At 40.0% G+C, this 14,248-nt stretch overlaps 1 protein-coding gene across 1 annotated transcript in view; it reads right to left on the reverse strand.

The window, feature by feature from the left end:
- PPP1R1C (protein phosphatase 1 regulatory inhibitor subunit 1C) overlaps positions 1-13,784 on the reverse strand; it is a 40,389-nt gene extending 26,605 nt beyond the window's left edge. The window contains 3 exon segments of the mRNA XM_058028261.1: positions 11,170-11,230; positions 13,537-13,703; positions 13,706-13,784. Of these exon segments, the coding sequence (XP_057884244.1) occupies positions 11,170-11,230; positions 13,537-13,703; positions 13,706-13,784 (307 nt within the window).
- Between the last annotated feature and the right edge of the window lie 464 nt (positions 13,785-14,248).

Genomic DNA, 14,248 nt, shown 5'->3' on the forward strand with positions numbered 1-14,248 from the left:
ATGTTGGAGAGAAGTGAAAGGCAATCATTTCATCACTGACTTTATTAGCCCATAAGCAACAGCAAGTTTTGCCATTGACTTTAAAGTCAGTGTTTTATCCTATATATACAGCATGAACTGGTTAAAAAAAAGAAAAAAAGAGAGAAAAGGCAAAATACATTCTCATTTACTAAATAATTCTAGAGTTAGTGCAACTGGGAAGGAACTTCAGCTGTACATAAACTGCCTCCTAGTCAAACCTCTTGCTCATTTTCTAAACTAAGTAATAACAGTCATCTCAATATTCACTACACTGTTGAAGGGCCAGGTTGATACATTCAAATAGGTAAAAATAAACGGGTCAAACTGAAGAAAACTGCTGAGATTACTGATGTGAAATTTAAAGTCCTCAGTCTATCAGGAAAGCTATTGGTAAACTCAAGTCTCAAAATGAATAAAGTAAGACTTAAAAGATACATGATGGTCTACATACCGCCCTTTTATGAACAGCTACTTAGAATGATTAAAATCTCCCATTTAGATTGAAACACACATCAGAAAAAAAAAATCCCTTATTCTTGCATTTATAAATGTAAACCAGGGTGATACAGATGAATTTTCTGGCATGAACCAGAAAGGAACTGGACAGCCATCATTTCTGGGTGCCCCAAGCAGTGCTGGAGAGCCAAACTAAACCACAAGGAAACCTTAGAAAATTAGACTTCACAGACTTACAGAATGAGGCAAAGGACAAATACTACAAAGTAGACCTAAATCACAAAATGCTGTCTCAAAGTTTTCCAGCTGTCTAGAAGGAGAACTCACCTCATTGTCAGGCTACATTGGCACAGGGGGTTGTGAGCTTACATTGGCTATTCTGACATGATAGACTTCAATAAAGATTTCATCTTTGCTGTGTGGACCAAGGGCAGTTTCCACACTCACAGCCCACTCTCACCTGGCCTGAACCCTGGCAGTGAGAGACAAGAATCACCTGAAGGAAATAGGAGAGCAGTGGAGATAAGAAGTCTTTGGAGAGGTTGGAGGCCAGAGCTGTCGAGAAGCTGCTAGCAAATACTCAGAGAAACAGGTTCAGAGAGCAGAAACATGAGTCTGCCATGAGTGTCCCCAAGTAAAGCAAACTGCCAGACTACTAAATTTCTTGTTAATGATTGCTACTATTTAAGCAAATATACCCAACGCTCATGCTCAAAAAACTTCTCAAGCAACTTGCCATTGTTTTTGTACATTGATGAAGTCACAAAAATGTTATTAGTTTGTGAAAAGACTTAACAGTGTCATGAATTACTTTCAAATACAGAAGGAAGTGCCTTGAGCAGACACCTGCCCAGGGCTGTGAGTCCATCAGTAACACTGCACAGCATTAGTGAAGGGCTGCTTTCCATCTGCTTGCTTGCTTTAGCTTCAGTCTGTGCTCAAATGACTGAAGAGGCTGAAGATCTAAATACAATACTGAGGCAAAGATCATGAAGTAAAATTCATTATTATCAGAAATATAGTGCTAGCAAATCCCAGGATAAACTTTTAAACCATTTTCTAATAGCTTCATGTGCAGGAATCAGTTGTGATGGAAAATGGCTCAGAAGTGACCTACCCATTGCAGTCTTTGTATCAGTGTTACAGCTGCAAATGCCATCACTGTGAGTGCTTCCTTTCTTGGCTGGGAGCTGTAGGAATATTCTAAGCTCTAAAATAAAAACCAGCAGCAGCCAAAACCAAAGAAAGCCCAGCCAAACATTTCTTAGCATGCTATAGCTCATAAAACCATTTAAAATGTATCCTATCTGATTGCGTTTGTACATTCTGGAAAGTGACATTTGCCATGGGAGAAGAAAACCTACAAAACAATAAAATTTTTCCTTAGCCAGTCTTATTATTGCTGTCTTAGCAATTTCCTTCCTTTTGGAATAATACCTCCAGGATTTCAGTAAGAATGCTTTGTAAAGCTGGTCCTGGCCAACTGCTTGTGGCTTGCTTGTGGTTAGAATGCACATGCAGAGAGTTCCTCACATATATGTATCATCTTACATGGGAATCAAGTCAGCTGCTAATAATAGCTCCTCTTGGGGGTTAGGACCCTTTATTTTATAAAAAAAAAAAAGATGCAAATATCAGTTTTGTAAAGCCATTGCTGGGTTTTCCAGGCTTTCAAAGAGTCAGCAAAGCCAGGTTCCATAATCTCATTCTTGCCTTAAGCACAACTAGGTGGGCTGGAACAGCCCAGGGCAATCATTGTTAGCTCAGAATAAGTCAGCTGTAGTTTCCAAAGGCATTTTTCAGAATTTCTACTAACATTACTACATACCAGAGACAGAGGGGACACAGTGGCTTCTGTTTTATACATCTCCACCTGTACTGTCACAGTCAGAAAAACACCTTGCTGTGATTCCTTTGGAAGGAGCCTCGTGCTCCGATGGGATATGCTGCAGGCATTAAAGCCTGAGTCACACACCAGCAGCAGCACTTCAGGGGCTTGAAAGCACACCTCTTAACAATAACAGCCTGCTTGCTGTCTACTGTATCTCAAAAACAGAAAAAACAGACAGTAAAAGCCTAATATTCATTAGGGTCAAAAATCTTGCTAGTCACAATTCTTCAAAGGAAAAAATCTTTTTTCTCCCCTACCCCCATTCCTCTCTTCCCCGTACAAACTAGTATTTAGTAATACAAGGTGTTGCTCTCAGACCAACCTGGCTTTTAGGTTAAATGGCTCCCTGACGGTGCAGCTGCCCTGCAGATCCTAACACAAAAGGGAGAAGGCAGGACAAGCACTGCAGCTGATCCCAGAGAAGCTACCCTGTGGAGGTGGCCAAGGAAAGAGCAGGACAGGCTCATCCAAATCTTTGCTTTCTACCACTATCTGGGAACAGCTATGGCAGGAGGCCCAGCAAGACTTGAAGGGAATGCCATCCCTCCACGTCACTGAGGGGTGCAGGCTCACGCAGGAATGTGCAGGGTATGGGGTGTCCAGGTCCCAGGATAAGCCATTGCAGGGTGCAACAGAGCTCACTGCTGCGCTGAACTTTCAATCTGCCTTGCTCACGTGCATTTTCTGTGTGACTTAGGTTGTCTTATCAGAATGAGGGACATGGCCCCAGGTAAAAAACACAACCTTTGCAATGCACCTTCATCTCCTTAACACTGCTGACTCTGTTGGTGGTGTTTGGTCCACAAGATGAATAACACCCAGACATCAATTCTCTGTGGGACATTTGCATGTTGGGTATCCCATGGGAAACATGAACAAAGAAGGAGCAGGTCACTGTGCTTCATTCTGCTACTCTGATAGTCTCTTGATCCTCCAGTAAAGACATTTGAGAAAAAAAATCAGAAGTTATTTTAGATACAGACGCAGAAATCAGAAGTTTTGAAGGGGAGAAGGAGAAAACAGAGGTCCTTCCAATAGACATAAAGCTTGATTCTACCCCAAAGTGCTTTGGTTACTGTAAAAAGAGACTTGACTGGTCTATCAGATCTTGTTTCCACCAGCTGGTGACACAGGCAGCTCAGGCTCACAGGAAAGCAAAGCTAAGCTCTGCAGCTCCCTGCACTCTCACTGAGTTTCTGCAGCCTTCTGCGGTTGGCAAAGCCTTCCAGGACTGATAGGTTCAATTTGTTTAGTCTCTGCTAGCTTTAGGTCCAGATTCATTAAATTCCCACTTTTGATGTATTTTGAAGTGAAGTTTTAACTTCAGTTACACCATATAAAGAGTTAAATTCTGTCTCTAAAAGCTCAATAAATGGGCTACCTTGATTGATGCTTTAAGTGCAACCCCTTCCCAATACTCTGAACATAATGAAGTTAGTGCTAAAAGCTGGATTCTCTCTCATCTATCTGCATTATCTATTTATTCCGCACACGTCACCATGGTAAATGAGGGCTGCATTAAGTACTAAATAGCAGAGGTCAGAAAAACCCTGTGTTGTAGTCTTTTCCCCTCAGCAAGGCTGAAACATCTATTAACGGATTTTAGTTTATTACCTGATGTGAACTAAAAAATACATTGAAAATATCAATATTAGCATGTTATTGAAGTTTCATTTAAACATAATCTCAAAAAAATCACCTATCTTGATATTCTTATTTTAAAAAATAATCTTATAACATTTAAATAGACTCAATTTCAAATATTTTCTGAATTTTTTTACCATTAAACACCCCTCCCCACAGAAAAAACAGAATCTTTGCCACAGGCTAAACTAGACATACTTTGATCGAAAGTCTTTTTTTTGAAATACCATCAACACCCCAAACTGTATGCTCATGTAGTTGTATTAAATATAGCTTAATTATTTTGACTGTAAGAAACAAGAAGTAATTACACCTAGGCAATTCATTTTTTAACTAGAAAGCTCACCATTTATTCCGAATTCTCAGTAAAACGAACTATATAAGGTGAGTAATTATTTGGCACAGTGCAAATCTGTGAAGAGCTCCTCTCTAGAGAGAGCAAAATATTTATCCTTCTGAAAGCAATGAATTTAGAATCTGTCCAGCTGACTTCCTCAGCAGGTCAGGCATTCCTGCCCATGGCTATTCCCTCCCAGGGCACGGCTCTGCTGTCGTGCTCTACTCACAGAGGTGATAACAAATGTAAACATTCCAAGCGCTTATCAGGCCTGACCCTGAGTGATCACACAGCTAGAGAGCTGTAATGTGAAGCCATGTATATTAAAAATAATTTGCAAATAATCTCCTGGGGTGGAAGAAGGCTGTTTCTATGGTGCTTTTGTATAAGGAACAAGGAAAACAGATGAAGAGTACAAAGTTCAGCCTCTAAAAATATCCCATTCACTCTCAGATAGTTCCACGGACATTGACCCTTCCAACACAAAACCAATGGGAGGGAGGGAGCAGGAGGAAGAAGTGAAATCACTGTACACATTAGGAGTTTAGCTGCACTTGTAAATAAAAAAATATTTCAATTCATTTCTTGGGTACTCAAGACTGGAACAAGAGTAATGGATTCATGCAATTTGATCCATATTGGGAGCAAAGCTTTGTAGTAAAGCTAGTAAAGCTTTGGAGTTTTAGCTTCATGCCCTCTCAGCTGCACCATTTCTCTGATGTAGGCACAAATCTGAGTCCTGGTTGTGAATATCCAACCTCTGTGTCCATCCTCCAGAGCTTCCCCAGGCAGTGTTTGCACCCTGGAGTGCCCCATCTCACAGAGGGTCAGTAGGCTCTGGTAAATGTGAGTGACTCATTCTTGTTTTGACTAAATTTACTCACCTCAGCCAACTAGGAGAAATAACTAGTTTATATGGGTCATGTAAAATTTACCTGTACGGTCAATCAACAAACACTGAAAATGAAGGAAGCATGGATAAAAATAAACAAAAAATTCAGTAAAATAAGTGAATTTTGACCAGAACATGCAAAGCAGCTTTTTGTTTTGACTGTCCCTGTGTAGCTGTCAGACCCTTCACTGTTTACTGACTGAAGAGACAGCCCAGACTCTATTTGGACTCTATATGAAATAGTACAAGTTTCCTACTGTTTCACACTATATGGTTTACACAACTGCTAAAATATTCACAGGGAATGTTTATGTTTGTGAATTACTGTGTTCAGGATCACAAAAATTGTGAAAATCCAGCTGGCTGCTTTGGTGATAACCCTCAGTCTAGGCACAGCACTGCTCATTGCATCCCATGCAACCCAGGCTTTGTCCTCCAGCCTGCTGCCATTACTGCACTGCAGGGAGCATGACAAGTCTTCTGACAAGTGGTGACAGTGACATATAAAACCCTCACCCTCTCATGAAAATGGAGCATCTTCATGAAATGGAACGTTTTCACGAATGATGAAAAAATCCCTTTTTAAAATTCATGGTTTCTTTCTGGAGCCTGTGAGCTGCTCCTTCTGGGCTGAATAAAGAAAGAGCTCGAGCACAGGTTCCTGATGCTTTTTTTCTGTTTTTCAAGTCCTTGAGCTTTCCTTTCAGATTTCATGGAGTCTGTATTCACACTGCATATGAGTGAGGAACTTTTGCTGTACCTTGTCCCAGGGAATTCTGTGGGTCTGAACAGCAGAATAAATTCAGAGTAACCCAAATGAAGAAGCATGTGAGCACAGTGTATACAGGTAAGAAGAAGGGATCCTGTCTGCCACTGAGCATTTGCAGTCACACGTCATCCTGCAAACAGCAGGATAATTTCAATCACAGACATTTTTATCTCTGTTCTGGAACCCCTTTCACCTGTCTCTCTTACACAAAGTTTACTTTACATATTTCATTGTTTGCCTGTGTCAGATAGTCCTTTCCAGCCCAGGCTGATAGCACAGGAAGGCCCTCACTGCCTTGACAAGACATGCTGATCTCCGAACATCCTGGTGCCATCAGGAATGTACACTGGGCTGTACCAGCCCTCTGCTGTCAGGGGACACAAATGGTTTAATTGCTTACTGAAATGCCTCCACAGACTCCTGGGCTGATATAAAAAGAGACAGAATACTTAAATGGCATGTACATTTAGCATATAGAAAGACCAACTGGTTTTACAAAAAAAAAAAAATACAGCTAATGACAGTTTTTATTCATGTACTGCTTTTCTGACTGCTCTATTACCACATTAGAAGCCTAAATTTGCAATTGAAAACAGCTGCTATTTGGCTTACTCACTCTCTAGTTCTTGGACCAAAGTAAGCAGTATGTCCTACCAGAATCTCAATAGCTTGAAAAACATATCAGTTTCCATGAACTCTGAGACCAAGAGTTTACTGCTGAGATTTTTCCTTGAGAAAGTAGAGCAGAACTGCTTGACAATGCTCAGAAACACCTGCCTCTTACTAAGTAGGTCTTTTCTTGAGCTCAGTTTATTTTGTCTTGGAAGAAAAAAAAAAAAAAGTGATCATTAGATCTAAACCCAAACACATTCATTCACCTAGAAGCATGATCCAACTAATATTAGTCACAAACCTTAATGCTGGGCAAAGTGACTCACATTAATCCCATCAAGAATGTGCTGCTGGTACTGTTTGCATCAGCAGAAAAGCACATCTGTCGGTGGTAATGAGATTTATTGTGCAGGCAAAGTCCAGGAGTGTCTAAAACCAATTTAGCATTAAAACCTCAACTACTTTGGGTTGTCATGGAATTGACAAAGGTGTAGGCACAGATTTTCCTCCACCACTCACCTGGCTGTGTTGTTTGCTGCTGCACTGAATACTGAGACTGCCCCTGAGGCATCTCAGCAGAGCTCTGGGGAAGTGACACTAAGCTGAAAGGCATGGATCCTTTCTGGAAAACCAAAAATCAGCTAGGAAGAATGAGAAAGCAAAACTGCTAATGCCCAAACACAAGCTGCAAGCACCTTCCTTGTTCAGAGACAGGTACAGATTGCTTTTCTTCAAGTTATGATTTCCAGCATTCAGGAAGCTCAGATGTACTGTGTTATACTGGGAAGGTATGTTTTATATTGGCTTTGCAGTGATAATATATCCTTACTGCTTTGAAATGGGGTTTGCAAATCCCAAAAAGGCAGCTGTATTTCTAAACACAGATTAACATTTACATTACAAGCAAGGATGTCAAAACAGGCAGAGAGTTGGAAATAGCAAATACACAGAAAATTCAGATACACAGAAATTTATCCTAATGTTTACCCATATTCCAATGCTTCAAGAAGACTGAACACTTTGACATAATCTGAAGAGCCTTTGCCAGCCAGACTGTTTGATGTTGTGTTGGCTCTGTGACAAAGCCAGTCTGTGCAGGAACGCTGGCATTGTTTTCTGATCAAAGCAGCCCTAATGGCATTAAACCTGAGTTGTGGTCTGACGTGCTTTCTTCCCTCAGCCATCAGTTCTCTACTCTGCCACCAGGTTTTTCTTGAGCTGTTGCATTATGATATTCTGCTGTTTTAAAGCATTCTCAGATGTTTATTCCAGCTAATAAGAATTGATATTCCCATATTTTCTGCTACGCTGGGCATGGAGACAGGAGGTTGTGTATACACAGAAAAGGCTGCTTGTGATGGTGATACTCAGTTTCTGTTGACTCCAAGGACATTGCAAGGGGAAAAGGAAGCAGGAGAGCTTTAACAATTTTTGGATTAGACACTTGTGTAGTGTAATAGTGAAATATGTCTTTAAAACTAAGCATGTGCTTATTTTCCTTTTACAAAAGGCAGGTGTAGAGCAATTGTGGCTATAGCAGGATGTGAGTGGGTTACCCCAGTTACCCATGCACCACCCTCACAGGATGAGATGCTGCCCATTCATGCAGCTCTCTCACTTTATCCTTGTCTTTGCCTTCACAGATAGCCAAAGGGTCTTACAATTTCAAATAAAAGTAAACTACTTTGCTGTTACAAAATCAAACATCAGATGCTCAGAAAATACAGCTCCACTGGTGGCAACCAAAGCACAATAGATTAAAGTGACTTCATAACTTAAGTCTCAGTTTGCTAGTGCTAGTTTCTCTGCTCAAACGTGACACAACCCGTCTAAGAGCACTTTACACAGAACTTACAGGTAGAGTTAAGGGTTTCTTCATTGCTATGCTGCTTCACAAGTTCATATTGTCCACTGCAATCACTGTTGCTGCTGCAACTCAAATTTCTCTTTTGTTGACTGTGATTGCACCTACATATGATGCCAACCAGAGTGAGCATGAGGGAATGTGAGAGTCAGTGATGCTACAGGCTGGATATGAGCTCCTGTAGTCACGATTATCACCTGACTTTAAAACATTCAGTGTGGTCTAACATTGCCTCCTTGAAAGCAAGGAAGTCAAGCTGACTCTTCATTCTCTTCTTATAGTTTTTGAGCAGCTGTCATTGGTTTAAAATGAGTTAGGTTTAGTAGATATTCCATCTCCACTTTATAGCACAATTGACCTGACCTAAATAGGTGAAGACATATCCCTACCAAAGCTGTAACAGGCATCAGGGATGGATGAAAAGACTTAATAGAAAACAATTTTTAGACCTTTTACAGAAGAACTCAAGCTGAATTTATTATGAAGTTCTTAAATGTCCAAACACATTTTATTGCCTTCTGGTTTCCAGATGGGTGTGCATCCAGAACACCAGAATACCACAAATATGCTACTTTTTTTTCCCCCAGCTGCAATCAGAAGCAGCTGTAACAGAAGGCTATAGAAAAGTCTGATTCTTAGAGTATGCCTGTCTCTGGTTTTCAAAAAATGAGAAGTTTAGATAATTTGAGTAAACTTTGTACGGACATCCAATTATTTAGGATTGCATTAGGACACATATTTCAAACTCTTGGAAGCATATCCTTCACTATTCCTTGCTCCTAATGAAGGAAGTGGAATACTCCAGTGGGTAAAATTCAAGGGACAGGACTCTTGTTTAGCCCAGCTCTAATAAAAAAGCCTGGCTCTGCCAGTATCACTGGAATTCTCTACTGCTCACTTTTCCCATTGTTCTAGGGAATCAAACTTCTAAAGCAATTTGTTGGATTGTCAGGTTACCACCCCTACTTTTGTTGTTTTTTTAATTAACTGCATCCATTTGCAGTGATGAATTTAGTATTTTATTCAGCATCCCCCTGAATTCTATTCAAAATCCAGTAACTGATCAGCATTTTGGGGTTTAATCAGCAAGATGTCAAGAGGCCCTAGGACCAGCTGGCTCTGAAGGTTGAAGGTACACAACCATCCCAGAACCTTGCCAGATGAAGACCACAAAGGCTGTATTTAGTATTTGCACATCAATTTTAAACCCATTGTCTGCCTTTCCAAGCTGGCTTTACTGTCCTTTTACTCAGCAGGCTTACAGAGCTACCTGCACACACCCTGTCCAAAACATTTGCCCATATTAAGCAAGTGATCCCCTATCAAAATCTGCATGAACCTTGTGGTGAAGGGCAGGAAAATGAAGCTGCTTTTAAAGTTCTAATTTTTATCCAGCTTTATGGGAAAATTTAAATCAGAAAAGGTTATAATTTAGCCAAATAATAAATTCATTAATATTAGTTCCCAGTATCTAGAAAGAACAAATAATATCTAAATAAACAAATCTAAGTAAGTGAAGACAAATACTAACTCATGGGCTTATATGGAAGTTGGCTGAAACCTGCAGCAATCCTGACTCATAATAAAAATGATTTATTTAGAGACTTATTATGAACATTGCAGGAAAGGTGATAACAGACAGGTACCACTTTGTTTACAGTAAAATTTCCTGTAAATTAAAGAGTTCTTATTCTTTGTTTGGTTTTGATTTGGTATTGTACCAAGTATCTGTTTATAAAAGGAAATATGACAGTACAAAGTGTACAAAGGGAATTGCAGAAGAGATTAAAAGTTAGGGTGAATTTGCTTTAAATTAAGTCCTAGCAACACAGACAGTATATATCCCATTATTTAGGTAAAGAAAGTCAGTTCAAAGCAGATCTTTCATGCACCATTTTTGAGAGCTGAACTACTGAAATTCAGGACAGAAAGCTACTCTCCCGAAAGATTTAAAAAAAATACTCAGGTGACTAAGAGATATGGCAGGAAAAAAATGTTGCAGAGCACAACAAAGGAAAAGTTTGATATAAAGTAGGCACTGTGTTCCAAGGGATTAAGTATTGAGGATTTTCTCCTTTTTGTGGATTATTTTGTTTATAACACTCCCTAAACAGCTTATTAAGGAATCTTTCTGAAGTCATATTTGTATGACAAAGTATGTCTCAACCTCAAATCATCCCATCCCACAGGGAATCTTCTGTGGGCAGTCCTGGATGAAGATAATGTATTCAGAGTTGAAAAAGAATAATGAAAAAACACATTATATGTTTTATCAGGAAACCAGAAGAGAATCTGTTTTGTAGAAACAACTCCTTGGGTTGGATTAACATTGGATCCAGCCTGGTATCTCCAGAAATCAGACTTCATGGGTCTCCAAGGTCTCCACCCAGGGAAAGAAAATATTTGCGGATGGAAGAACTGGATCTGGGTCATATTAATTCTCCTTCTACATATAACCAAGATTGACATGGAGGATAGAATTGTGAAATCAGTGACATTATCTGAAGGCCAGGAGTTACCTGTGTTCGCGGGGTTTACTCCAAACAGTCCTAAGATCCATTGTTTGATATTTAGAGCTAAAAAATTAATGCTGGATTTTTCAACTCATGTAGTTAATCAATCCAGTTTGCAGCCAGTCCTGTGCATACAAGCTCAGTGGTTTAGAAGGTATGCCAGCACTCACCTGGGGGCATGTGCTCATTCATAATGACGAGTGATGCTGGCGTCGGCCTTCTTTTCCTGATCTGGAACAGATACAAACCAAGGGCAGTCAGTAGGGCCCATCAGCTGCCACACACACAAGGCAAAGCTAAAAATCTGTCTGGTGTCCTCCAGAGTATAGACCAGGCAAAGTTAAAAAGGAAACTATTTAAAGAACAGCAGCACTTCACTGTCTTGCTGAGAGCCTGTCTGCTCTGACAGCAATCAGGGTCATGCTGCTGCTTGTCCAGGGAGACCAAAGGCATGGGGAGAGCTGTCCAAAATGCCTTTAGGATTTGTAATCATCTTGAATTCAGTTTTTTGGATATGTATTGCTGAAAAATATCAGCCATAGCTTAAAATATTGACATTTAGCTTTGCATCAGGAAGATGATCTCATAGTTTCTGAGCTTGTGCAAATACCTAGTAATGCCATAGCTCTCTCAAGTAATAATTAATAATATCTTTCAAGTGCATTTCAGAGTTTTGCAGATATGCCTTCCAATGAGCTCATGTTTCTAAACTGTTGTCAGAGGTGTTACTACAGTAAGAGTTCTTTAGCTAAAAATACTCCCGTATTTAAGACCTTAAAAAGAGTATTTCCAATATAGCAGATTTTACATACCAACACATACTCCTGAATTGTATGCAATTCTTCAGAGTTTATCTGGGTAACTACTTTTGTTTCATTAACAGTGGCTGAATTACATGGTATTGGAATAGCCTCTTATAATGCACACATTTGCACTGAAAGCTTTGTGTTGCTTCACAAAAGCCTCCAGGCCTGATATTCTATTGAATTTAAGACAGGGACCAGCAGCATTTAAGCTAGAAACCTTCTGACTCAAAACCTCAATGTCAGTGCATTTGTTCTTTTTTATTTGCTGAGCCAATATCTGTACTTAGCTAGGTTCAAATTTTGCTTTCAGAGGTGTAAATGGAAAGTTACATCATCAGGGTTAATGGGTTTATTCTAGATTAGTGTAACTGTAGCTGACTGTAGAATTTACTATTTTAATTTCATCACACACCCACAGTGAAACTGTATAGCACTTGGAATCAAACTCACAACACACACACACACACACACACAAAAAAAGGACTGCCCATAAATACCAGGCAGAAAATAGGCTACAGCATTTCAACAGCCATGGGAATTCCAGGAAATCCTAATCCTATGGTTCTCACAGATTGGAGAAAAACACCAGAACACATTCTGCTTGAATTCACTGCAGAACTGTTCTGTGAGGGCTGGATAGCTTCACAGCTCAGAAGTGCCTACGGACAAAATGGGGATCCACAACAATTCTTTTCTGCACCCTTCTAATATTTCGCATTCAGTGATCACTCCCAACTCATCACTTTCTGGAAAAGCCATCTGCCTTTTAAGAGACACAACATCAGTGCATTCAAGAAACCAGGTACAAATAATTTCATGGCCGCTGGTATGGAATTTCAAGGTTATAATGTTCCCCTGGTATCATCTAAAATCAGATGTACCCAAATAGAAGCAAATGTTGAGGACAACTTGCACAGAGAGAAATATACTGGGTCACCTAATTAAGATTTATACAGTTTTCTCACAAAACTGCCTGTGACCTTTTATTAGGCACATGTACATATATCTGTACACAGTAATGGGTATATTTTCCTCCTTAGACATCAGTACTGAGATACATATATATATATCAGTACTATATATATATATATGTATGTATATATATGTATATATATATTATTATGTGTATCTTTTGGGAGTGAGTTAAAACTTAAAATAGCACACATATTATTCCAGCAAGGACATAAGTACAGCGTATTTCTACATGTTTATATTTTTCAGGCACGTAAAACATTGTAAAAATGACTTGAAGACTGTAAAAAATCATGAGAAATATAGGAACTAACTGAAATTATGACTATTGTGCAAAAAATTAATTGTATTTTCTCATGTTAAAATGAAAGATAAATAAGATGTTTTCCCAATACTTCTGTTAGGTACCTATTATGAACTTTATGCTTTGCTTTATGTACATATAATACACTTGAATTGATTTGTTGAGAATGCATTTGTTGAGTGTTTTTATGTGAAATGTAAGTATTAGGGTAGAAGTGCAGTTACAGACAAAGCACAGCAAATATACATTAATAAACCTACCCAAGGTGAAGAAGCCTTATTCTGGCTAGAGGACATATCCTTCTCCCTCTTTAAGCATATCAAGCACCACTATAACCTCCGGAGTATTTAATCTACAGTTTCACTAACATAAGCTAGGAAAGCCTTTAGGCCACAAGTATCACCCACATGCTGCCCCATTCCCTGGAAACAGTGAAGGAAACTCATCCTCCTTACCTGCTCAGCTGCCTCAGGGTCTATTTGGCTCTGAAACAGGGGCACAGCAAACTGTATTTTTTTGGGGCTGTTGGGCTCCATGGCGATGCTGAGGTGAGGCAGACGAGAGCAGAGCCTGGAGCTGGAGCTGGGTCTGTGCTGTGCCCTGGCGCCGTCGCCGCGGCCGGGCTGGAGCTCCGCAGGAACAGCTGTAACTCCCGACTTAGCCCGGGAATCTGCGCCAGCCCAGCGGCTCCCGTGCTCCACATCCACAGAGATGCCACTGGCTTGGCTATTTTCTTTTTTTTTTCCCCCCCTCTCTTCAGCAGCCCTTCAGATCCTCTCAGCAGAAAGCTGGAAGGAACAATAAGCTAATTGTGTACCGGCTCACTTCCACATATGCCAAGCATTCACTCAGGGGCTAATTGAAAATGCAATACTAGCGCTGCACGGCCTGGAGCCTTGGGATTTGAAAAAGAGGATCTCTCCACCGTATATTACTAACTGGCTGCTCAGAAGTGCAATGCAAGCTCCCTCTGAGTATTGCTGATGGGCTCTTAATTATTGATGAACACAAATCAGGAAGTTTTCAGATTTTGGGGGTGGAGGTAGCAGAAGGGGTGGATTCAAAAATTCGATCTCTGCTACAGTGTGCCAGAACTCTCTCCTCTTTGCACATATCAAACAATTTCCTTTGCTCTTTCAAACATTTTTTTAATCCTACAATTTTAGA

Source organism: Melospiza georgiana, chromosome 7, assembly GCF_028018845.1.
Source record: "Melospiza georgiana isolate bMelGeo1 chromosome 7, bMelGeo1.pri, whole genome shotgun sequence".
NCBI classification, from domain to species: Eukaryota; Metazoa; Chordata; class Aves; order Passeriformes; family Passerellidae; genus Melospiza; species Melospiza georgiana.